The sequence below is a fragment of the Heteronotia binoei genome, chromosome 4 (assembly GCF_032191835.1).
Source record: "Heteronotia binoei isolate CCM8104 ecotype False Entrance Well chromosome 4, APGP_CSIRO_Hbin_v1, whole genome shotgun sequence".
Lineage (NCBI taxonomy): Eukaryota > Metazoa > Chordata > Lepidosauria > Squamata > Gekkonidae > Heteronotia > Heteronotia binoei.
In genome coordinates, this window is record NC_083226.1 from 32,181,401 (window position 1) to 32,208,534 (window position 27,134).

Sequence of the window (27,134 nt, forward strand, 5' to 3'; positions counted from 1 at the left end):
ACGAAGACACGTTTAGCATCACTGTCATATGAAATTTGCAGTCAATCTTAGCAAATCTGGGCAGACCTTGCAAATTCGTATCCCCCCCCCCCCTTTAATGGGATTTGAACGCTCCTAATATTTTTTTTTCTTCCTGACGCTGCTCTTTCCCAAATTGGCAACTCTAGCATAATGCAGCAGTAATCCCGCCCGGCTACAGATCAGCAATCTCCGGTTTTAATGCACTCTTAAAACGAGATGCTTGAAATCATTTTAGAAACCCTTTATTTAAATTATAACGGGGGCTGCAAAGAAGGGGAGGGGCGCCCTGAGATCTCCTTGTTCGGGACTTCCAGGAAGCGATGACTTCAATTAAACGATGGACCTATTAACGTAATGAACCGAACTTTGCTTTGCAAAAAAAAAAAAAAAAATACATCTGGAAAAGAGAGGGGGGGGGGAATCCCCACTCTTGGCTTCTGCGCCGCTTTCCCCAAACGGGATATGTGAAATCCCGGAAGGTGGATTGTCATGAATTGTAGCTCCCAGAGGGAAGACTTGGCGTGGGCAGCTTTCTCATCCGCCCCAGGTTTTCCTCTACCCTTGAAAATCCTAAAGGGACAAATGTACAAACTGAAAGTATAAAGAGCCTAGCAACAACGAGCGAGACGAACAGTTATCTGGGGGTGAGTATTTCGGTTTGTTTTTTCTTAAAACACCCATGCACACACACGGAGAGAGAGATCTCTCGACGGAGAGGTTGCCAAACGCAGAAGGAGCCGCTTGCGACTGCGGCATCTTCGAAAGGCTTGTTTGTTCGCCATACTCTGAAGTTTTTGGGGTTTTCTTTAAAAAATGTGGCTTTTATAGGAAAAGAATCGTTTCGACCTGTTAGGGGAAAATAAAAACGAAGAAGGCTGATGGTGGTAAAATGCTACTACGTGACCCGCTCTTCCAGTCGATGTTTCCTTCTCTTTTTGGCCCTCCTGTGGTGCTTTTTAACATCAAGCAAACAAACAACCCCCCCCCCCCCGCGCTTTATTTTATCCGCACCCCAGGAAAATGCATTCTGCATTGGGGATGGGGGAACCGGACCAGTTTAAAAGAAGAAAGAAAAGCTGGCAGTTTCCACCGGAGCAAGATGAGGACGGCGGAACTTTAAAGGACTGCATGCAAAGGGATGCACAGGGCCCTCCTACGCGGAGTTGCACTCTTTTCAGACCGCTGACTTCCATGGAGCAGAGGGTGTAACTCTTATGACCATTTCCGCAGTAGTGAAATGCCCTCATTGATATTTTAAAAACTGCACTTTATGTGAATTTTTTCCATAGTAGATTTTTCCTCACCAGACACAAAAACAAAGTTTTCTCTTTGTTTTTTTTTTTAATCACCGGTTTTAGGCTGCTTGCATGCACTAGACCTTTAATCCTGGTTCAGCCCTGTCTCCAAACTGATTTTCTACGCTAGAATCATAAACTCATAGAGTTGGTTTCTAGGATTTCATGATTCAAGTCTAGAATGCCAGTTTGGGGACAGGGCTGAACCAGGATTAAAGGTCTTATGTGGAACTGGCCACTAGTGAGATAATGCACTTTCAGGGCACTTTAGCAATCATTCGCAATTGGATCTTCCAGTGCAAAAAGGAAAATCCACTTGCAAACGGTGCATTGACAGTGCATTATTAAGCACGTGAATTCTGAAAATGCAGGGTAAGAAGAAAACTTCAGGATTGCGCCTGGTGCGGAAAATTTCACATAAAGCGCAGTTGTAAAAATGTCAATGTTGGCAATTTCACTACGGCAAAAGTAGTCTTTGCCGAAGATGGCACTGCCCATAGGTGAAGCTCTCACCCCTCGCCACTATAGACACATATAGGGAAAAGGTGGTCTGATGAGTATTTGTTTGCTGGTCAGCCACTGCAGGCAGTGGAACAGTTCCTGAAAAAAGTTGGTGACTCTAAGGCACCAACTTTCAGATCTCTCCCCTCTCCACTGCTGTGTTAAATGGGGAACCTTGATAGTCTTTGTTTAAAAAGGTAAAGGTAGTCCCCTGTGCAAGCACCAGTTGTTTCCGACTCTGGGGTGACATCGCATCATGACGTTTTCATGGCAGACTTTTTACGGGGTGGTTTGCCATCGCCTTCCCCAGTCATCTATACTTTCCCCCCCAGCAAGCTGCGTATTCATTTTACCTACCTCGGAAGGATGGAAGGCTGAGTCAACCTTGAGCCGGCTACCTGAACTCAGCTTCCGCCGGGATCGAACTCAGGTCGTGAGCAGAGGACTCCGACTGCAGTACTGCAGCTTTATCACTCTGTGCCACAGGTCTTTGTGTACTTGGTGTTAAAAAGCACCACAGGAAGGCCAAGAAAAGAAGGGATGGAAACATCGATTGAAAGATGGTAGCATTTTATTACCACCACCCATCTTTGGTTTTGGGTTTTTTCCCCCCCATAGGTCAAAATGATCCTTTTCATACAAAAACCACATTTAAAACAGTTCAATATGTGGCATAAAACCAGGACTTTGCACTGTAGTCATTCTGGCTATAGAGACCTCAAGAGTAGAGCATCTGCTTTGCGAGCAGCAGGTCCCATGTTCAATCCCTGGCATGTCTAGAATAAATACACAAAAAGTAGGTGATAGGAAAGATGTCTACTACAGAGCTGCTGCTGGTCAGACTAGATGTGCAGACTTTGGTAGACCCAAACCGATTTTGCACTCACCCTACGCCGCTCTGACGTTCCTCTTTTCAGCGTGGCGTCCTGATTTCTCTCTATCTGCCCCGGGGCTTCAGCTTGCGTCAACATTTTTGTGCAGCAAAGAAACCACTAAAAACCATTTTCTCTTTGCTGCGCAAAAACGCTGATCTTTACTGAAGCCCTGGGGCAGATAGTGGGAAATCGGAAGGACGTCGCGCTGAAAAGAGGAACATCAGAGCAGCGTAGGGTGAGTGGGAAATCGTTCCCAGTGATCTGGCTCAGTATAAGGTGATGTCAATTTAAAAAGAGAAAGACAACTCAGATTTTTTGCACCGTATTTTAAGCCCAGAAAAGCTAAATACTGCAAGTTTCATAGTTTATGTAAACTAAGAGCATTTACATATACCACATACTTAGTATACCTTATTTTGGAAGGAACAAATGCAGTTGTGTCTCCCATCAGCCCACCATCTTTAGTTTACAAGATTTTATAAGATATGACCCTTCACTTTCTCAAGCCTATCCTTATAGGCTAGATCACAATGAGTACCTGTGTTAGTCTGCCTGTAGCAGTAGAAAAGAGTAAGAGCACCTTAAAGACTAACACAATTTGTGGCAGGGTTAGGAGCTTTGGTGAGTCACTGCCCATTTGTTCAGAGTTCTGAAGAAGTGAGCAGTGACTCACAAAAGCTCATACCCTACCACAATTTTTGTTAGTCTTTATTTTTTAGACTTAAAGCTATCATAAATTTTGTTAAAGCACATACTCTACCACAAATTTTGTTAGTCTTTTCTACGTACAGGCTAGAAATTTGCTTTCTTTATGTACATAAACTGAGATTCTCAGGCTTGTCAGACTAAAATGCCATGTTGTTTTTATTCTCGCAAAACACCATGGGACACAGACTGTCTCGATTATTATGACTAACGTGGTCAGGCGGGACTACAGTCTCAAAAATATAACTCAGAACTGTGTATTTTGATTTAGCAGATGGATGCATCCACTTCCCAAAAACCCTCGGCCCAAGAATCAGCCTTGCTGTTGACTGAAGATCAAAAATCCACTCTGGCTTCAAGTTTGAATCTCAGTCCTTGATGGCATCAAATCTTTGTCATTGGTGGCCACAGTGAAACACCATAACTGAAAAGAGGTCCCCGGGTAGACCACATCCTGGTATGGAGCAGGCAAAGTAACTGTGAATCACTAATGCATGTCCTTCATGCCTGAACGTTAAGGAATGAATGCAATCAGGAAGAAGAGATTTTGGGCATCCTGTTTCTGCGTGATGGCATTTTTTTTCCTTCTCGTCACTCTCCAGGTATCACAGATCTTTAGGACAACAAACTGGAAAATGATAGAAGGGAGGAATACAGTTGCTGTCCGTAGTGGTTGGGAGGGAGGGCGGACGAGGGCATCAAGGTGGTGGTGGTGGTGAAAAGTGCTGTCAAGCAGGGCTTTTTTTGTAGCAGGAACTCCTTTGCATATTAGGCCACACACCCCTGATGTAGCCATTCCATCAGGAGCTTACAGGTTCTTAGTATAGGGCTTACTGTACAGAGACAGTCACTCACTCAGTAACCTACCTCACAAGGTTGTGGTTGTAGGATAAAACAGAGGAAGGGAAAACAATACTGCAAACTTCTTTGGGGAGGCAAATGGAGTATAAATATATAAATACCTTTATGGGGATGTGTAAAATGATGGCATTCACATGATTGTGAACTGTTTTATCCCAGCCTGGTTGCTCTTGGTAAGTGATGAGATGTCATGGAGAAGGATAAACTGATCAGTGATAATCTCTTCATGACTCCAATTTATTGTGTAGAAATTATACGTTTTTATAGTGTGAAAAGGTTACAATGAATTTTATATCGTCATATGCAATGGGCTCCTGCTAGCATTGGCTTTTTATTATGGATAATGGGTGAACACATTTACATTGGGCAGTAAAAAAGGATTCTATTAAAATGTGAGTTAGAGCGTTATGGTTGAAATGAGTATATGAACTTGAACATCAGAAGCAAGTACATAAGCGAAACAAAAACAGTCTGTATTTTTATAAGGTTTAAATATAACGAAGGCCAAGTTCTAATGTTAATGACTTCCTAAGGTTCCTAGGTCTGGGTTGGGAAACACCTGAAGATTTGGGGGGGTGGAGCCTGGGGAGGGCAGGGTTTGAGGAGGGGAGGGACTTCAGTGGGGCATAATGCCATAGTGCAGGGGTGTCAAACATGCGGCCCGGGGGCCAAATCAACCCCTCGGAGGGCTCCTATCAGGCCCCAAGCAACTGGCTGTCATCTACTTTTTTCTCCCTCTCGCTTGCTTCCTTCTGCATAACAGGCTTGCTCAATCGCACAGGAGCTACAAAGTAAAACCTCTATTTTTTCCATTGGCTGAGGCTCCTCTCTTGGGGAGGAAGAGCTTGCTTTGCCAGGCTCTCTCAATTGCACAGCAGAACTACTGCGCCAAGCCTCTCTTCTTTCTGTTGGCTGAGGCTCCTCCCCCTTCTGGCTCCCTGGGGAAGGAAGGAAAGAGCCAGAATTTCCTTTGTCCAGTTCCCCGGATCACATGGGAGAGATACAAAGAAAGCACCTTTAAGATCAACGAGTACTAATGTTTTAAGCATGTTTTATTTTAAGGGTTTTTTTAAATCTTTAATTGAGTTTGTCTGTGTCCTTTATAAAGTTTATATCTCTGCTAACACACAACCTGGCTCAACATGGCTTGGCCCAACAAGGTCTCATTTGTCAGATTTGGCTCTCATAACAAATGAGTTCGACAACCCTGCCATAGTGTCCACCTTTCAAAGGGACAGTTTCTTCCAGGTTGGCCGATCTCTGCTGCTTGAAGATCAACAGTGATCCCAAGAAATCTCCAGCTACCACCTGGAAGCTAGCAACCCTATAATCAGACTTCCACACGGGTAGAATTCTAGCAGGAGCTCCTTTGCATATTAGACCACACACCCCTGATGTAGCCAATCCTCCAAGAGCTTACAAGGCTCTTTTTTGTAAACTCTTGGAGGATTGGCTACATCAAGGGGTTTGGCCTAATATGCAAAGGAGCTCCTGCTAGAACTCCACACGTACTTCCACATCTATCAGGAGCCTAGCAACTATATGTATTGGAAACATGTATCACCTGCAGTGTTCCTGACACACACAGTTGACATGTGTATTTTATATCCATGTGTATTTTACATGTTCATACAGCTTCGATACACATATGCATGAACCACAACTCTGAAAAACCCAGTGCACGCAAGCATACCCATTGCCCTATTCAAAAAACATGTAGACTGCGCATATCAGTAGCATCATGGGTACACATGGATGCAATCTTTGAAAAGAGTTTTGTGCAGATTCATATCTAAACAGCCGGGACAGCAGGAGAGAACATATATAAGGATGGATCCAGCCAGCTTCTTCTTTCAATCTCATCCATTTCACCTCTATACTATAGCCCCAGGCCCAAATTTTATTTATTTGTTTGTTTGTTTTATTATATTTGTATCCCGCCTTCCCCTGACGGGCTAACAACAATTAAAACAACATAAAATTAAATTGTTACAATAAAATCACAGTAAATTATTAAAACATCTCAAAGGTATACAGTTTTAATCCCTAGATGGTGTTATTATTAATTATTGATTAGTGCTGTTTGCCATGATGTTATTGCTTATTATTTTTGTACTTTGAGGTCCCATAACTCTCAGAATAAGAGGATGCTTTCTTAGTTTCAGACCAGCAGAAAAAGTGGTTGAATTCAGCTCATAACATTTGTTGATAAGGAAATTAGATAGACTCAAACATTAGCAATACAAAGATACATCAGATGCACGCAGTGGAACTGGCAAACTAGGAATTTTGATGTTTCTTACCTAGAGCTTGACTATATAACTACTGATCCATGTGCCTCTTGCTATGTATGTGTTAGAGATAATATAGGGTGATTAACATGTGGAATTCACTGCCACAGGAGGTGGTGGCAGCCACAAGTATAGCCACCTTCATGAAGGGTTTAGATAAAAATATGGAGCACAGGTCCATCAGTGGCTATTAGCCACAGTGTATGTGTGTATATAAAAATTTTTGCCACTGTGTGACACAGAGTGTTGGACTTGATGGGCCGTTGGCCTGATCCAACATGGCTTCTCTTATGTTCTTATAATGCTGCAAAAAGGTTCATTTTGCTCATGTGTGCACAGCTACATCAGCTGGTTAATAAATTGGCAACTCAAAGCATGATTCACAGTGAAACAACAATCCAGCTAACCTGACTGTAATCACATGAGAACAATGAAATCCTGAAATAATTTATCCTCATAGGAATCCCATTGACTACAGTAGAACAAAATAGTAGTGGGAGGTTACAGCCCATTGGCTTCTGAATGTTATTGATTAATCAGTTTAAGAACTGCATTTAGTATCTGGAAAAATACTCAGGCCATGTTTAATGAACTGCCATAGCACAAGGGACATGAAGATTTTTTATAACCTCCTGCCCCCTATACCTTGTTGATTTTCAAAATCCAAAGGTTCAAAAAACCTTTTCTGATCTGTTTGTTCCAGCGTGCTGAGATATTTCAAAAGCCCTTTTTGAAATGAACTCCCAGTGAAATAAACTGGAGAAATAATGTGGGTAAGTGGAGGGGAATTTGAGAGGTTCTTCATGCTGACACTTGGACCAGAGGTTTTTTTGTAGCAGGGACTCCCTTGCATATTAGGCCACACCGCCCTGATGTAGCCAATCCTCCTGGAGCTTACAGTAGGCCCTGTAAGAAGAGCCCTGTAAGCTCTTGGGGGATTGGCTGCATTGGAGGGGGTTGGTGGCTTAATATGCGAAGGACTTCCTGCTACAAAAAAAAGCCCTGCTTGGCAAGTATGTACTTCTGTCATTGTTCAGAATGCTTCATATACATTATTGGACTATAGGTAGGCTTCTATTATCTCCCAAACAAGGACTGTGGCTTGCCTAATTTTAGAAGAAAAACTTCGAAAAAGTGGCAAAAAGCATACAAAGTGGGGAAACCCAAGCTTCTTTAGGCAGATTCCTTTCTGCAGTGCCTGACCTAGCACTCTGTCCTGGCAGAAATTCCTAAAGATGTCTATGGTTTCAGCAGTCTTTTGTTATGAATCATTTCAAAATGGAGTCAGCCATGTATTATCTGAAGTACATATAGATACAGGCAGCAATCAGTAATGTCTAGATGGGCATTAGGAAAACAATGTAACCGTCTGGCCAATGACATCTGACTGATTGTTCTCCAAACCACCTTTGTCTGTCAAGGTACTGAATCTTGCTGTCAAGATGGTGTTGTATTGGATAATCTGGATTTTTCTCCTTTTCCAAAAGGTGGCTGTAGAACTTGGAAAGTCTGAAAGGATGGAGACGAAAAGCTCAGCTTCACAAAAGGGTGCATTCAAGGAGGAAGAACGCCAGAAAGATGCAAGCTTGTTAGCAAAGAAACCAGAATTTTCCAACACCGTAAAGACAATCATGGACAAAGACAGCCATCCTATCTTGGTTTGGTGGTCTCCACTGACAGGAGAGACTGGGCGGCTTGGTCAGTGTGGTCAAGATGCCTGCTTCTTTACAATCAACAGGACTTATCAGTACAATCCTATAACAAAGGCATTTCTCTTCTACGGTAAGGAACTAGTTTGCTGTAATTTTCGAGATGTGTGTGGGTGCTAAATGCCATCAAATTACTTCCAACTCATGGCGCCCCTATGAATTAATGACATACAAAATTTTCTGCCATTAACAGCCTTGCTCAGATCTTGCAAACTAAGAGCCACGGCTTCCTCAGCTGACACAATCCATCTCATAGATCTTCCTCTTTTCCTGCCGCCTTCAGCTTTTCCTGGCATTATTGTATTTTCCAGCAACTCTTGTTTTCTCATAATGCGGCAAAGTATGATAACCTCAGTTTGTTCATTTTAGCTTCTAGAAAGAGTTCAGGCTTGATTTGATTTGGTTGTCTTATTTTTGAGAAGCTGAATGTGTTCCTTTCCTCTTGTGTAGTTCGGCAGTTCAGAGGAACTTTTTAAAAACCACACAGCAGAAAATCATAAGCACCATCTTGGAAGGAGGGAAAAATTGAGGTCTTAATGTGCCATTGAGGGGATAGGCCCTGTTTTGGTCTAATGGGTGTTTTCTCATCCCCATTTTGGTGTAGTGTTTAAGTGTATGGACTCTTATCTGGGAGAACTGGATTTGATTCCCCACTCCTCCACTTGTAGCTGTTGGAATGGCCTTGGGTGAGCCATAGCTATTGCAGGAGTTGTCCTTGAAAGGGCAGCTGCTGTGAGAGCCCTCTCAGCCCCACCCACCTCACAGGGTGTCTGTTGTGGGGGGAGAAGATATAGGAGATTGTAAGCCGCTCTTGAGTCTCTGTTTTGGAGAGAAGGGCAGGGTAAAAATCTGCAGTCTTCTTCTTCTTCTTCCCTTCCTTCCAGATGATGCTTAACTGACAAGGGCTAGAGTTCTACATCTACCTGGGGAAGGCTTCCTTACAGTAGGCCCTGTAAAAGCCCTGTAGGCGCTTGGAGGATTGGCCACATCAGGGGTGTGTGACCTAATATGCAACAGTGCTCCTGCTACAAAAAAAAAAAAAAGCCCTGGCCCAGGCTATCCCAATCTTGTCAGATCTTGGAATCTAAGCTAGTATTTGCCTGGGAGATCTCCAAGGAATACCAAGGTCATATCATGAAAGCAAGCAATGGCAAACCACCTCTGATTGTTTTTTGCCTCGAAAAGCCTGTTGGGTTTCCACAAGTTGGTTGTGACTTGATGGCACTTTCCACCACTTCTCTTCCTTGACTGCCGCATATGACAGGTTCCCTGTCTTAAATTTTGAAAACTGCTCATCATTGAAATTTTATTGTTCCTTTAATAGACCTATTCATGCCTTTCCATCTTATTCTGGTCTGGAGCATATTCTTGCCGCCTCTTGTGTCTGTAAAGGCTGTCCATCTGCTTGACTAAGATTGATGGGATACAGCACAGTGAATCTGTCATACTTTTCACCTTGAAAGTGTAGGTCTGTAAAAAGTTGCTCTTTGCATGTTCCTCATTTGTTTCTGATAGTCTTCTGAGATCTTCTGTTTTCCTTTCTCAGCAGGAATTGTTCCTGATTTGTTTTTAATAAAGCCTAAAATGAGAAATGTGCATTAACATAATGGTGACTATTCTTCCCTAGTTAACAGCATATTTCTATTTTGTATCCACTGTTTCTCTAGCTGGTGTATTGCAAATTATGCTACATCATGTTCTTTCCTAAAAGCCCCCATTCCTGAACTCTGAGTCTGCTTTCACATGCATTGAATAATATACATGGAGTTTCACACAGGAAAATCCTGTTGCAAATGATTGCTATAGTGCACTGAAAGTGTATTATCTAACGTGCGTAGAAGCAGCCTTAGTGAAAAGAAAAGAGGTTCTGTTTGTTTTTAAAAGCTTCTAGCCCTCGTGGTTGCAGTTCAAAGGCCGGGAGTTTGGAAATGCAGAAGGAAAGTAGATAATTATAGCTGCAGTTCTAATGACTGAAGATTTTGAAACGTATTTCCTAAATCTCTCAGAACTTGTGATTTTTATGCTGAATTATTTCTGCTGTCAGTTTTGGCAGGGCTCCAAAGAAGCTGATGGGTTTCTTAAGCTCAGACTGGCTTTCTTCAGATGGGTGGGAAAAAACTCCTCTTTTCATAATACCTGACTGATGTAAAAAAGGTAAAGGTAGTCCCCTGTGCAAGCACTAGTCATTTCCAACTCTGGGGTGACGTTGCATCATGACATTTTCACGGCAGACTTTTTACGGGGTGGTTTGCCACTGTCTTCCCCAGTCATCTGCACTTTGCCCCCAGCAAGCTGGGGACTCATTTTACCGACCTAGGAAGGCTGAGTCAACCTTGAGCTGGCTACCTGAGCCTCGCTTCAGGTCATGAGCAGAGAGCTTGGACTGCAGTACTGCAGCTTTACCACTCTGTGCCACGGGCTCCTATACTTGTCTGATGAGTATTCTCTTAATAATCCAGAACCATATGTATATTCATTACATAGATAACCTGAACACTGGAACTTCAAGGAAAGCAGGTTTCATTGTGTGTGTGTGTGTGTGTGTGTGTGTTAAGAAGGCCCTGGCCTGGATAGCCTAGGCTACCTCAGTCTCATCAGATCCTGGAAGCTAAGCAGGATTTTCCCTGCCTAGTATTTGGGTGGGAGACCTCCAAGGAATGCCAGAGTCATGATGCAGAGGCAGGCAATGGCAAACCACCTCTGACCATCTCTTGCCTTGAAAACCCTACCGAGTTGCCATAGGTCAGCTGGGACTTGATGGCAAAACAAAAAAAGTGATGTCAAGCTTCGATACATCTAAGGGGACTTGCACAGTGTTTTATCATCTTAGGTTTTCATGAAACCCACAAAAGTACAAAATCTTCTGTGTAATATCATGCAGTTACAGTAAGTTGATGGACTGCATGGAGAACTATGCAATCTCTTAATCATCCTTTCTCATAGATCCTTTTATTTGCATATGCAGCTTAATTCCATACAGGGCTTTTTTTGTAACAGGAACTCTTTTGCATATTAGACCACACTCTCTGATGTAGTGAATCCTCCAAGAGCTTACAGCACTCTTAGTACAGGGCCTACTGTAAGCTCCAGGAGGATTGGCTACATCAGCGGTGTCAAACATGCAACTTGGGGGCTGAATCAGGCCCCTGGAAGGCTCCTAGCAGGCCCTCAAGCAACTGGCTCTTGTCTGCTCCCTGCTCCCTCTCTCTTGCTTCCTTCTGCATCTCAACTTGCTTTGCAAGGTTTGCTGAATCACACAGGAGCTACAGAGCAAAACCTAGATTTTCTCCACTGGTTGAGGCTCCTCTTCCTCCTGTTGCCCTGGGGAGGGGGGGAAAGAGCCAGAGCTTCCTTTACCCAGTTTCCTGGATCCCATGGGAGAAATAAAAAGAAAGCACCTTTAAGACCAACAAGTGCTAATGTTTAAAGCATGTTTTATTTTAAGTTTAAAAAAACCACCAAAACCTTTGGTTGTCCGTGTCCTTTAAAAGTTTATATCTCTGCTACCTAATCTTAAATAGGCAAACACATGGCCTGGCCCGACATGGCCCAGCCCAGCCCGACAAGGTCTCATTTATGTCAGATCCGGCCCTCATAACAAATGAGTTTGACACCCCTGGGCTATATCAGAAGGTGTGTGGTCTAATATGCAAAGGAGCTCTTTTTACATAAAAAGCTCTGATTCCATACCTGTTTATTCAAAAGTAAGCTCAACTGAATTAGGGAGGCTTACTCCCTAGTCAGTAGTGCATATACAGTTAATGCCTTAGCACTGATCCTTGTGTTTACTGACAGCCGATCTCTCTCCTGTCATTTGGTCCTATGCCCATACTTTGTTTTGCTTCCACATCACCTCAGCCATGTATGGAAGTCTGGATTTTGTAGAGGTGTACTGACCATATGGTCATTGTAGCCCCACATTATTCAGATAGTTTTACATCACTAAACTGTTAGGCTCAAACCATGAGAGACCATTTTTGGCAACTAACCAAAAACTTGGGTCCAGAGCATTTTAGCAGGCATTTCCAAATCTCATCAGATTTGTGTGTGTTTAGATTTCCTTGTTAAACAAATGCCCTGACCTGGATAGCCCAGGTTAGCCCAATCTCATCAGATTCTGGAAGCTAACGAGGGTCAGCACTGGTTACTATTTGGATGGGAGACCTCCAAGGAATACCACAGTTGGTATGCAGAGGCAGGCAATGGCAAACAATCTCTAAACATCTCTTGCCTTGAAAACCCCACCAGCAGTCACCATAAGTTGGCTGCAACTTGACAACAAAAACAAAATAAAAACTCAAAAATAATTGCCAAGAGAATTTTTCTTTGTTTTTTGCTTTTTAAAACCTAGGTACAGACTTTAATACGGATGCCTTACCTCTTCCTCGTAAAGACCACCACGACTGGGCTCTTTTCCATGAAGAGTCACCCAAAAATAACTATAAACTCTTCCAGAGACCAGCTATCACCTTGTTCAACTACACGGCAACGTTCAGCCGCCACTCACACTTACCCCTCACGACACAGTACCTAGAAAGTATTGAAGCCTTAAAGTCACTGAGGTACATGATCCCTTTGCAAGAGAAGAACAGCTTGAGGAAGAGACTTGCTCCACTGGTCTACGTACAGTCTGACTGTGATCCCCCCTCTGACAGGGACAGCTACGTGAGGGAGCTGATGACTCACATTGAGGTGGACTCCTATGGAGCCTGTTTGCATAACAGAGATCTTCCAGAGCATCTCAAAAACCCAGCTTTCATGGACAGCGATAACTTCTACAAGATACTCGCTCAGTACAAATTTGTCTTGGCTTTTGAGAACGCTGTTTGTGAGGATTATATCACTGAGAAACTGTGGAGACCCCTGAAGCTGGGAGTGGTCCCCGTTTATTATGGCTCTCCCAGTGTCACAGACTGGCTTCCCAACAATAAAAGTGCTATCCTGGTGGCAGGATTTCCGCACCCCAGGGAGCTGGCGCTGAAAATCAAGGCTTTGGATACAGACGACAAGGAGTACGAAGCCTACCTTGAGTGGAAATTAAAAGGCCACATCTCCAATGAGCAGCTTCTCACCGCCATGAGAGAACGCACCTGGGGAGTGCAGGATATCACGAAGGACAATTACATTGATGCCTTTGAGTGCATGGTGTGTACTAAAGTGTGGGAAAACATCAGGAGAGAAGCAAAGGTAATTTAAAAACTGGCCTTCTTGATTCCAGCCGGGCTATAGACCCACAGAGAATTGTCCTGAGAACCACCATGTGGTAGATAGCAGGTTCCCACTCACAAATCCAGAATACAGTTTTTGGCTTACAGAGACAGACTTGGGTTCTGCAGGACCTGGGAGAGCTCCCACAAAGGCAGATAGCGATCTGCTAACAGACTTTAACTGACCTAGGGCCTAACTATGCATTATGTTTTTCTCCAGGTCTACATGATCTGTATGCATTTTTTTATTTTTTCACTAGAAACTCAAATCCTAAGTGTGTGGGGCCCAATTCAGAATGGTTCCATGGTGCAGGAAGAGGAGCTTCAGCCTTCTCCCTGTGTCATTTTTTGCAAACCAAAACAGCCTGGGGGGAAACCATTTGTCTTGTGGGGGCTCCACATGTACTGATAGAGTGTATGGGACAAATAGCAGTGCCTGGAGCTGTTTCTGATCAAGGAGAAGCCAGCAAAGGGGGAGAAAGGCATAAGTGCTCTGTCTCTGCTCACCACTGTTCCAATCTGAATCTGGCTCCAGGTGCCTGTTCATTGGGTTTACAGCAAGGAACTCTCAAGTCCACTTCCGACGGTGCACCCCCAAACTGTGTACCATGTAATTAGGCCCTCAGTATGCATGGGATAGAGAAATCGGGGAAAGAAGTACTTTTCTCACAATACAAGAACTCGTGGACACTCAATGAAATTGCTGAGCAGTCGGGTTAGAATGGATAAAAGGAAGTACTTCTTCACCCAAAGGGTGATTACCACATGGAATTCACTGCCACAGGAGGTGGGGGCAGCTACATGCACAGACAGCTTCAAGAGGGGATTGTATAAACATATGGAGTAGAGGTCTAACAGTGGCTATTAGCCCCAGGACATAGATGGAACTCTCTGTCTGGGGCAGTGATGCTCTGTATTCTTGGTGCTTGGGGGGGCGACAGTGGGAGGGGTTCTAGTGTCCTGGCCCCACTGATGTTGCTGGGAGTTTAAAGTCTTGTATTGCAGTGCTGTTGAATGGCTACAGACTGCACTCTTTCGTTTCTGTTGGGGACCTCTGTAGGTGGCTAGATGCAAGCTCTGAAAGGTCCTAGATTTGGAGCTTAGTACCTTTTCCTTCAAAATGGTATTTACAGCACCGAGTCTTATGAATTCAGAGGCTGGGAGGGATCTAGGAGTCAGATCACAGCATAGCTAGGAATATCACAGCATTGTTAGAAAAATATTTGTCATCTGACATGGAATTGAAATCCTTAGGATAAGATTTTTATTTAAGCTGTTCTCTGTTACGCAAGTCCACCTATATCAGTAAAGGCCTGTATACAATGAGTTAAAAGCATTCGTTTGTTTCTCATGTGCCATTGAGATACGTACTATATGGGCAAACCAGCTGTTGTTGATGTTTGGTACCCCCATGTACTTGAGCTTCAGGCATTTGATGTTGGAAACTATACAATTAAGTGACCACTTTTGAATATTTTAATCTTAGAAATTCTGGGTTTCTCAGGAGAGGAGAGTGTACCTTATGACAGAGTTGAAGGTTTTTAAAATATAGTTTTGCCCAGGGGTGGCCAAACTTGTTTAACTTAAGAGCTACATAGAATAAATGTCAGATGTTTGAGAGCCACAAGACACAAATGCCAGATGTTTCAAAGCTGCAAGGCAGGGAGGCAGGAAGGAAGGCAAATGCTGAGGTGAGGGAGAGGTGGAAAGAAAGCAACTTTAACTTTAAATGCATCCAAGCTGCTGGCTTGGCGAAGTGATTTAAACAGATAAATGCCTTCTCCAAGCTGGCTGATGGAGCAGTGGGGGCTTTGAGAGCCACACAATATGTTTGAAAGAGCCACATGTGGTTCCTGAGCCACAGTTTGGCCACTCCTGGTTTTGCTCATTCAAACATCTAAATAAAAGTTTTATCCAAATATTTTTTTCTGAACTTTTACATCACTGTTTCGGACAAAAGTATACTAGCCAGGCAGTTGTATTTTATAGAAAGCTCAACCAGAGTCCATATGCAAGTGACTTGCTATGTAATCTTAAACAGAGTTCCATCCTTTTCAGTCCATTGAAGTCAATGAAATTAGAAGGGTGTAACTTACTCTGCTTTCGATTTCACTATTGTCTCTTCCTTAGTTCTCTACATTCTAGTAGTGAAAGAAGCCACCAAGTACTTCATTGAGAAAAATATACCTGTACATTGGTGTTTAACAGGTGGGTCATGACCACTGACTTAAGCTGGCATGCACACCACAAACAACATTTACAGCATATGTAAAGATACCACCATATGCAGAGATGCCACAAGGTCACTTTAGTAAATGGTTTATAATAATACTTATTGATTGCAGCATCATAAGATTAAAATTTGCCAGGTGCTCTTTGATCCACAGAAGCTGCGGTTGAAAATCTTTCTATAGCATTGAAAAATCTGTGCTAAAGTTCTGGTGCCCACCTTAATGCTTCTGAATTTTAACTTTACACGTTTTAAAATCAGTAGGATCAAGTGCTTTTTAATTATTATTTGTTTGCTTGATATGCTTAACATGGATTGATTTTGCTCCTGTGAGAAGCAATATCACTAATGGTGAAGTCAAGTTTGATCCAGGTCAGAGCTATTGCTAGGGAAATTGTGCTGCGCTGATGACAGAACTGCCACTTTTTACTTTCTTGAAGCAGAAGGGTCAGGGAGAGAGAAAACATATCAAAATTAACACACACACACACATACCAGGGGTGGCCAAACTGTGGCTCAGAGCCACATGCGGCTCTTTCACACATATTGTGAGGCTCTCCAAAGTTGAGGAGGAATTCTCAAGTAAGCATGCATAGCATCAGGACCTCAGTCACCCTCTGAGCACTAACCCATAAGTAGATGACTATTTCCGCTATGTGTGGAGGGGGAAGCTCTTCTCCACCACAGAAGTCACTCAGAGACTAGGGAAAGAGAGTGCAAGAGCCGAGACAGCCACTGGAAGGGGGGGGGGCAGGATTAAAGAGGGTGGCGTGGGGTTCCCCTTTAGTTTCGTTGCTCTTGTAGGAGCTGTATTTACTAGCCTTGGTGTCAAGGCAAAGAACAATGTATAATGATGCAAATGATGGTCAGTGATTTAATATGGTATATGTGTGTTTCCTTTTCCCACTGGTGGAAAAAAACAATTCCCTAATCTTTCCCTATGCTAGTCTTATGGGGACTGTTATTCCCAGCTTTTTTTTTTTTAAAGTCTCCTTCTAGCATGGTCATGTTGTAAAGTGCATACGTATGCATTTTATCTTTCTGCACAAATACAATATTTAGAGTTTTAATAAAGACATGTGTGTAATATTTGTTCATGTCTTGTGGCTCTCAAAAATCTGATGTTTATTCTGTGTGGCTCTTGCATTAAGCAAGTTTGACCACCCCGATAGATACTATATTTTTATTTTTAGCAGTCTCTTTGTGACCTCCCATCCTGGCTACTGATCAGGCCTGAACCTGTTTAGTAATGATAAACTGTGCAGTATCAGATTCTGTCAAGTAGAAAGTAGAACCAAGTTCCATGGTTGAAGTCCAAACTGGGTGCCAGCCTTGAAAGGCTAAGAAATAACACTGTGGAAGTAACAGCTTCTCAGTCCCTTTGTCTTCCTTCCTACATGCTGCTTAATAAAACTTACATAGCGTTTCTCTGTCCTTTCTGCCAGGGAATGTTACCGAGAAGGTGGAATGCAGAAGCCAATCACTTGAGCTGCCCCAGACCAGAAGTGTTTGTTTTTTCATCTTCAAACACTCACAGAACGGCTCTACAAGACATGTGGATACCAAGTTTTGAGCAGTCCAAGAGGGAAGCAAGGGCCCTGAGGCAGCTGGTCGAAAGGAACCGGAATTTCACAGCGCAGGAATTTTGGACTCTGGTATTCAGGAAATGACTTGAAGGCCCTTTGAGTCCAGCAAGGGTGGGGGAATTAAAAAAAACAACAACCCACCAACCTGCAAAAGAGCTTGTAGGGTAAGCCGTTGCCTATAGATGGCCTTAATATGCTAAGAAGTGGTTTTAGCAACATAACGTACTAGAAGAAAATGTGGTATTCAGTGAATACTAATCCAGAAATAGAAATGACCCAATGGGGTTATCGTCTGAGATATTTTTATACTAATTCTAGTATAAATTATGAGCATAATTAACATGGGAGCACATGGACCATAATTAAGTAAAGTCTACGCTTTGTCTTTCACATCATGGCTGCTTCCAAGTTGGAAGTCGCTTTCAAGGTGGTCCTGCTATAAAGACATCTGCCCACATGGTTCAGCTAACTGGTGTGTTTATGAACCACCCAAGCGATGGACTTTGCACATGACCAAGCATGTCAGATATACTGAACAGCCAAACCACAGGGCAGGGGCAGGAGTTTTTACCTGCATCTGTTCTGGCAGAGGGAATCTGCAACCCCCCTAGGAAAGATGTGTGGTAAGGAGGTCCCAGAGGCTTTTCATGCGATCAGCATGCCAAGGGCTGATCAATAGTATTGAAACTTCTGAAGACCTCTGTAAAGAACCGCATGTTGGGTGATTGTTGTGGTTCCTTTCCATACAGGCATTGCTGGCCTAGAGGATCATGGGTGCAAGAAAGAGCTACGTCTTTCTCCTGACCTACGTACTGCCTTTGGGAGGGAACATGGCACGATATAGGCTGATCTTGTCAGATATCAGAAGCTAAGCAGGGTCAGTATTTGGAAGGGAGACCATCCAGGAAGATTCTACAGAGGAAAGCAATGGCCAACTACCTCTGCTTCTCATTTGCCTTGGAAGCCCCTTGCTGGGGTCACCATAAATCAGCTGTGATTTGATGGCACTTTACACACACACACACACACAGAGCATTTTGTAGAAGTTATCTGAGCAGCCTGGGACCCAGTTGTGCTGCTCTGATAATGCATGAATTTCCCATTAGAGGAATAAGCTCTCTCTTTGCAGAGACATATTTAAGTAGGAATGCCAGTTCCCCCTGTTTCAGGGCACTTGTGTCATTTAGGGATGCATGGTGTCAGATATAAACCAGTGTAGTGTGTGGTTTGAGTGCTGGGTTACGATTGGGGAGGCCCAGGTTCAAGCCTACACATGGCAAGGACGTTCATTGAGTGACTTGAGCCACTCATCCTTTCGGCCTAACCTGTCAGTTGTGTGTAGAATGTATGTCACCCCAGATAGAAGGGTGGGATCAAACTATACAGTGTTTGATGAGAGTTTAACTGGAAATTTCAGGAAGTACTCAGGACTGGGCATGCTTAAGCTGCAGAGCTCTGCCTGGATAAAGAAAGGAACAGGGCTTTTTTTTGTAGGAAAAGCCCAGCAGGAACTAATTTGCATATTAAGCCACACCTCCTGACGTTCCTGCTCAAAAAAAGCCCTGGAAAGGAATATAGTCCACTTTGATTGGCAGGCAGTATAAAGCTTCTGGATTCCCTGGTCAGATATAAATACTAGGAGCCTTGCTCACTTTCCGAGAACAGGTATCGCATCTTGTATCTATTGCGCTCAAATTGCAGCAAAATCATTGGTTGTTAAATTTTGGGGAGCCTCAGTTGGAAAGCACACATTACAGCTAGATGGAGCTGGGCATTGGAATGTGACAAGAAGAAATGCAGTTGGTGAAAGTAGTGTGTCTGGGCCAGAATCTGAGCAGAATACAGATTGCAAAAAAAGAAAAACCTGGGAGTGTCCTCCTCCTGTTGAATTTCTGCGTACCATCAGCTTTTAAAAGTACAGGAGGCCAGCCAGGGAAATAAGTTAGCTCCCCTTCCCTTATAATTAGATGCATGATAGGACAAGATCCTATTTCTGCACCTGAATTAAAACCATATGCAAGCCAGTTTTTTGCAGTTTCAAGACCTTGCAGGGGTGGGGACAGAAATGGAGGTAAGTGGTTGTTTGAACAGCTTGTTACTCTGAAGCACGCATGGTCTGTGACAAGGTGTCTATCCCTGTGCTGACCACCTTCTGTGATTAGTGCTTGGAGGTTGCAACAGTGGGAGGGCTTCTAGTGTCTAGGTCCTACTGGTGGACCTCCTGATGGCACCTGGATTTTTGGCCACTGTGTGACACAGAGTGTTGGACTGGATGGGTCATTGGTCTGGTCCAACATGGCTTCTCTTATGTTCTTATTATGGCTTGACCTCTGTGCCAAAACAGCCCGCCCCTGGCAGGTGGATATCTTCCGAGGGCTTCTGTTGCTCAGCCTGTTTGTGCATCGGCAGTCCCCTTGGCATCAGCAATTTTAGTTGAAACTTGGCAGGCTCAAGTTTCCCGATGCTGAGCAAGAAATGTAAAATGCATTAGCGCTTGGACCCTGTATGCTGAAGCCCACAGACAGATTTAAAGTAAGGGGGAAAATGTTGGTTGAGATTCACCCAGTGTCTGCGGTTTAAAAATGGAATGGCCAAAGACGCTCCATTTCAGACCCTGGGAGGGAGGCTCTGTCTCTGAACAGAACTGAGGCTCCTAAGATTCAGTGCTGTTTCTCCCAAGCCCATGTAATTTGTGACCTGTGAAGTTAAAACACAATCCCATGTGCTTTGCACAGTGACCAAGGGCCTTCAGAAACAGTAAGAACAGAGGGTGGCCAGCACATGGCAAGAACTGTATCTTGCTGATACACAAGGGAGGTGATTCTGCATTCATACAAGCAAGAGGAAACATGGCAGGGAAGGGGCTGTGGCTCTGTTGTAGAGTATCTGCATAGCACCATAGAAGATCCTAGGTTCAATCCTCAGTATCTCCAGTTAAAAAAAGATTGGGTAGTAGTTGAGAATCCTGAGCTAGATGGCCCAGACTAGCTTGATATCGTCCGATCTCAGAAGCTAAGCACGGTGGGTCCTGGCTAATGCTTAGATGAGAGCAGGGCTTTGTTTTGTAGAAAAAGCCCAGCAGGAACTCATTTAGACCACACCCCCTGACACCAAGCCAGCCAGAATTACTTTCCTGTACGTTCCTGCTCAAGAAATCCAGGGTTGCTACACACTGCTCTACAAAGGCAGGCTATGGCAGACCACCTCTGTTTGTCTTTTTCCTTAAAAGTCCTACAGTAAGTAAGTTGCAGCTCTCCACCATCAGTAGGAGATAAGAAAGGCCTTTGTGCCTCAGACCCTGGAAAACTGCCGGCCTGATTAGACAATACTGACTTTGATGGATTGATGCTCTGAATGAAGGTTAGGCGGCTCCATGTTGTATGTAATGTTAGCCATATTGACTGTGTTAATCAAGTAAAGTTAGAGGTTTATAAAATTATTTGTGGAGTGGAAAAAGTGGATAGAAGGAGCTTTTTGTCCCTTCCCCGTAATGTTAGAACTTGGAGGTACCCAACAAAGTTGATGAGCAACTTGGTATGGGACAGACAACAGGAAACACTTCATTATTTAAGCAATTGTGGAATTCACTGCTAGTGGACGCAGTGTCGGCCATGAGAATAGATGGTTTTAAAAGGGGATTAGAACATTTGATGGTGGCTCAGTGGCTGCTAGCTATGGTGAGTAAAGCGGACCTTCCACAATCGGACACAGCAAATCTCGTGACGTCCAGAGCTAGGAGGAGGCATAAGGATTGGCCACTGTGAGAAAGAAGATGGATCACTGGTCTGGACTAGATGAATAACTGGTTTGATTCTTCAAGGACCACCTTTGAGAGTGGAGTCAGGTGATGGTCCAAGGCCCAGGTTGCAAAAAAAAAAAAAGTACCTCACCAAACCAAGATCAGGGCACCTTTTGACCTGCATTTTCTGTTTGAAAATAGCTTGCTGTCACTTGAGCTAGGAAGTGTAGCTCAATCTAATCAGATTTTGGAAGCTAAGCAGGGTGGTACTTGGATGGGGGACCACCAAGGAAGGTTCTGCAGAAGACAGAAATGGCAAACCCACCTCTGCTTCACTTATCTTGAAAGTTCCTTGCTGGGATCAGCATAAGTTGGTTCAACTTGATAGCAGTTTACACACACACAGTCAGGGCTGTCCGTAGGACAAAGAGTTGGATGGTTGTCTTGCCTCCTTCTGGAAGTGGGTAGAGTGGATTTTGTAATGTGCAGGGCTTTTTTGTAACAGGAACTCCTTTGCATATTAGGCCACAGATCCCTGATGTAGCCAATCCTCCAAGAGCTTACAGGGCTGTTATTACAGGGCCTACTGTAAGCTCTTGGTGAATTGGCTACATTAGGGGTGTGTGGCTTAACATGCCAAGGAGATCCTGCTACAAAAAAAGCCCTGTGCCATTTGTCAAGGCAGATAATCTGCATCTTCAGAAGTGGAGCAACCGACTTGGCAATCTTGGGCTTTGTCAGGGGTGCTATACATGCCAAAACCAGATCAAAGAGACTCAAGGCCCAGTTCTTTTAAACCCATAATGGGGAGTCTCCCTTGGAGAGATGTCTCAATGTTAATCAAGGATATGGCAGCTACAGGTGGGGGCCAGGCAGCCCTGTTGGAAGTATCCTTGTCCCCCCTCTGCATGTGTGTGGGGGAGGCTGGTTCTTGTAGGTTATCCTTGTGTGTCAGCCAGTGAGTTCCTGATCAGCTGCAGACTCAAGTGCACCTAACTCCACTGAAATCAATGACCATCTTACATTGCATACGATCACCCTGTAAACCAGAATGCTTACAGGTTGGCATACCGATTCAGTGATTTCTCAGTTGCAGACTAAAAGCATTGAGTTCTGAAGACCATCATCCCCATAAATTGTACTTTGCTACCTTTATCATGGTTGCTGTGATTACTAGTGCTAGTTCTTCTTGTGATTGCACTAATCTTTAATGATTTCAGGACGGGAGGGGTCCATAAGCCACTAATTGGTTTGCATTATGCTGGAAGGAAACCATGACTGATTTTGCATTCACCTTTATGCCGCTGTCACGTCTGTCTTCTCAGCGCGGCATCCTCCCGATTTCCCATTATTTGCACCGGGTCTGCAGCAAACATTGTGGTTTTCGTGCAGCAAACGGAAACCACTAAAACCCAGTTTCTGTTCGCTACGTGAAAACCGCAATGTTTGCTGCAGCCCTGGTGCAAATAGTGGGAAATTGGGAGGACGCCGTGCTGAGAAGACGGACGTGAGAGTGGCGTAAGGTGAGTGAGAAATCAGCCCAGGTTAGGCGGGATTTTTCAGTGTTATTTAGATGTTCCATTGAACAGTAACATCTGAATATGCAAACTTTGAAATGCAATAAAGATTTTGAAAAAGAATTGAGAGTTCAGAGTTGTTTATAAAACATATTGATAGCCTTTCTGCTATAAACGTGATGAGTAACTCCTACAAATCTGTAAATAAACCAAATGAATGGAATTTAGTGAACAAGAAACAATGGAGTAGTGTTTTCATGGATATTTTCCCCACTCTCAGGCTCTCTCTAACATTGGCCAGGATCATCCTCTTAAATTCCTGTACCCAAAAGTTGCTCCTGATATTTGAGGTTAACCATCTAGTCCATCATGAGAAAACACAGACAAAAGTGTGTGTGTGGGAATTAATTCTCTTCCTATGTAGAAGTACTTTTTGCATGCACAAGGGCCTTTGTGCCTTGCAGCCACTAATTCCCCCCACTTGAGGTTACACATCCTTGAATTTTTGACGCTATTGTTAAAAACGTTTTATCTAGTCCATCTCCCATAGCAGTGCATTGCCATGTAACAACAGGCTTCCCTTTCCTTAACGGCAATTCTTTCTTAGCTTCAACCTGTGTGCACAAAAGAGGAGAAAAAAACCCAGTGCACCACTCTCTTCTGCTTCCACCAAGCTCTTCTCCAGCATCCTACAGATTAACTGATCTAGTGTTAGCTGAGGATCTCTTCCTGTATAATCAGAGTGCTTTGACATTTCTCTGAAACTCAGATTTGGCAAAGGTAATGTTTAGCAATTGTCGAATCCAGTTGCAGAGAAAGCTGCATCTTTTGAGGAGGTTGGAACGCTTTGGAGTGCAGTGCTTCAGAGCGGAAACAATCTTCTTGGAGTTGTAATAAAACCTTTAAACGCAGAGTGGGACTGTGAAGTTTATGATGGCTGGAAGATATTTAGTGTTATATGTACAGGAGGACCCAGTAGCAGTCCTAGCACGTGTGAGGCCCACACACCCCTCCTGTCCTACAGCTGGAAAATTCACACATGCTATTTAAAGGATGTTTAATCCCTTCTTTTACTGTTCGTGTACAAAATCCCCCCAAACAGCTGAAATTCAGTTGTATTGGGGTTTCTGAATCCACTTCCAGACATGCTGGAAGTCTAGATATTTGTACTTTGCTTTTGTCTCCAGGAGAGATGCAAAGTCACTGACAATATTCTCCACTGTTCTGTTTTATACTCAGAACAACCGTGAGAGGGAGGTTAGGCTGAGAGGGCATGACTGACCCATGGTAATGCAGCTTCCATGGCACAGTGGAGATCTGTCCTGGGATCTTTCAATTCCTAGGTTGAACTGGCCATGCTGTCTTGTCGTGTTCAGTTAACAAAACCCTCTCAAATTTCCTTTATTTTAATGTGCACATACAGGTGAGTTTGAGCTCCAACTTGAACGCACATACTGAAGGACTACTAAAACAACAGCAACAGGAGCATGACAATCCATGCATCTACCTGTTTGTCCTTCAAGAAAGTTTCTAGTTCTCAGTGTTACAGAGATGATCGTTTTAAATTTCTGATGGCTCTGAATGCTGACTTCATGCATTCACTGGGGAAGAAAACCCTCAGAGATAGCCTAGTGTTCCATTTTCTGCTCTCACTGCCCCTTGTTCCTTATTGTGCCCTTACTGCCCCATGCTCTTTTTTTGCCCTTGCTACCCACTGCAAAGTGGTAGGCTGCAGTACTGCAGTCCAAGCTCTGCTCATGACCTGAGTTTGATCCCGGCAGAAGCCGGGCTCAGGGTTGACTCAGCCTTCCATCCTTCCAAGGTTGGTAAAATGAGACCCAGCTTGCTGGGGGTAAAGTGTAGATGACTGGGGAAGGCAATGGCAAACCACCTCGTAACAAAAAGTCTGCCAAGAAAATGTCATGATGTGACATCACCCCATGGGTCGGTAATGACTCATTGCTTGCACAGGGGACTACTTTTACCTTTAACCCATTGCTCCTTTCTCTGCCGTCATTGCCCACTGCTCCTTTTTCTGCTCTTACTGACCAATGGTCCTTGTTGTGTCATCCTTATTGTACCCTCACTGTCCATGCTCTTTATTTTGCCCTTGTTGCCCATTGCTCTTTTCTCTACCTTCACTGGTCTGTGCTCCTTTTTCTGTCCTCACTGCCCACTGATCCTTTTTCTGCCCTCAGTCTACAGCAGAGAAGAATTTACAACATTCCTTCCCTGTTGTCTTCCTTCTTCCTGACAAAGCATCCCAGTCAAGTATGCCTCTGGGTTGTCTGCAGCCAGCTAAATTCTTCCCACTAATGTTCCTTGGCGTGTCTCCCAAGCTCTTCTCTCTTCTGGCTGTTTTCCCTGTCCTTTTATAACCTGAGCCACACACTCTAGCCAAGCCTTGTAACCCTAGTAGTTCCCATTCATTCCATTCTCCCACCTTAAGTCTGATTCACAACTCCATTTTGTGAAGTGTGGAGTGCAGGGGGGCGGGTGTGAGGACGCCTTCCATCTTAAGCTGCAGCTGTGTTCTTCCCTTAGACTTTGCCTAGAAAATTCTTTTTGACAAGTGAGCAAGGGGTGAGGAAGCCAGCAACTCTGGCCCACTTAGAGATCCAAGCAAAGGGTCCATTAACCATGCCCTCACAATGTTATAGAAACAGAGGCTTGGGTAGAATTCTACACGTCTGTCCTTTTGACTTTGGCCCAGTAAGGGCTACTGAAAAGGGGAGAATGTGCTATTGCCCATCACATTTGTGAAGAGGGGCAGGTCCTTTTAAGACTCTGAGAGGTCTGAATATTTGTTTGAGGGATCCAACCGCCCCCCATGTCCTTTCCCTCCCTCAGTTGGAGCAAGTATGTACTTAGGTTCCGCCTCCAAAAATTCTGTATATACTTGACATAGAACTGAACACAGCAGCATATTTTATAATTTTTATGTCTTAAACACACACACGCACAAACCCCCACTATCTGAAGTGTGCATGCACATGAAAGCTTATACCGTGAATAAAATTTTGTTGGTCCTAAAGGCACCACTGGACTCTAACTTTGTTCTATTGGATCCTCTGTTCACATTTCATCAGTGAATTAAAACATGAAATCCAAAGTTAAAGAATAAGCTTACAAATCATGACAAACTGTGTATTCAGGTTGTTGGCAGGTGTCATTTCATAGAAAAAGAGGTTCCGGAGTTCATTTGCATAACATATTTGCATATGCCACACACCCCTGACATCACAAGAACTACACATCTACCTTTAAATGCTTCTTGAATTATAATTTTCATAATAAATCCTTACTCCCATCATACTTTTAAAATTACTTTCTCCTATTTGGCCACAGTGAATGATGAAGATTTCCATTTGTCTGCTTTGTATGTTTTGGTTATTTCCCCTTTTTTTGTGGGGAAAAATATTAGAAAGTTTGTCAGATCTTAGAGTTCAGCAAAATTCTCACAGGGGGTTTGAACAACGGAGCCCAGAAACAAGTATTTGGGGAGCGGGGGGAATGAAAGAAAGAGCACAATAACATTTAGAGGTTCTGAAGCTCTGCTCCTGTGAGCTCCTGCCCAAAATGAGGCCTGGTTGTTGGACAAATTATATCTCCTTTCTCCTATTTTTGGTTTAAATTCAGATATTAAATCACTCAAAGAAATATCTGCAGGAACAGCCAGTGGTTGCAGTGACAGGTGTGTGTAGAGGTCTTGACAAGATTGTCATTATGGCTAGAGTTCAGTAGCACCTTTAAGACCAACAAAATTTATTCAAAGTGTGAAGTTTGGTGTGCAAGCACACACCTTGAATAAAACTTTGTTGGTCTTAAAGGTGCCACTGGACTCTTTGTTCTATTGCTTCAGACCAACACAGCTGCCACCTTGATCTATTACAGCTGTGAATGTTGGTGCAGTACTCTCCCCCATGTGTGAGCTCTAGGGCAAACTCACCCTTCCAGCCTTATGCATATGAGTCTTTAGCTTGCCTCTCAGTTTGGGAGCTGCATATGGGCTAGAGGATCAGGAGCTATGCTTGAGACCAGAGATACTTACAGCGCCATCCCAAACTGAATTACACCCTTCTAAATGGGCTTGGAAAGGTGTTGGAATTGTACTGTGTGTTGAAAGCTGGATTTATGCAGGAGCCATGTAAACCGAAGTTCAGGGTCTCAAATTATGAGGGATCTCTCAGTGCAAAACATTAGCGAAAATTACTGTATTGCCATTTTTTTTTGTAATGCCTCCTAAATTTGACATAGTTTATGTCAATGTCTTAATCTGGCCTGGGTTAATTTTGGGGGACTGGGTTGGGTCTCTGTTTCCCTACCCCTAAATTATTCCTTGATGTGTTCTTCTTTGGATGTCCTACAGCAAGTAGAAGATGCTGAGCAATGCTCGCCATATTGCATTTCAAGAGGGTTCTGTTTTTTTTTTCCACCAGCATCAGGATACAGCCTCCCTTCCCTGCAATTGCTTGGTTTGAAGTTATCTCATTGATTTCTTTAATGGGTCTAATCGGAAGTAACTAGAGATAGGATTACTGGTTTGGCTACTTCATCATAAGGCTTACAAGCCCTAATAATTAGGGTGTAGAAATGG

General features: G+C 43.6%; 1 protein-coding gene across 1 annotated transcript; it reads left to right on the plus strand.

The window, feature by feature from the left end:
* Positions 1-609: 609 nt before the first annotated feature.
* Positions 610-17,738, plus strand: FUT10 (fucosyltransferase 10). Its single transcript, XM_060237077.1, has 5 exons — positions 610-665; positions 3,669-3,999; positions 8,037-8,331; positions 12,610-13,445; positions 17,141-17,738. Exons 2-5 carry the CDS (start codon positions 3,919-3,921, stop codon positions 17,363-17,365), a joined length of 1,437 nt encoding a protein of 478 aa, XP_060093060.1. The 5' UTR covers positions 610-665; positions 3,669-3,918; the 3' UTR covers positions 17,366-17,738.
* Positions 17,739-27,134: the final 9,396 nt, after the last annotated feature.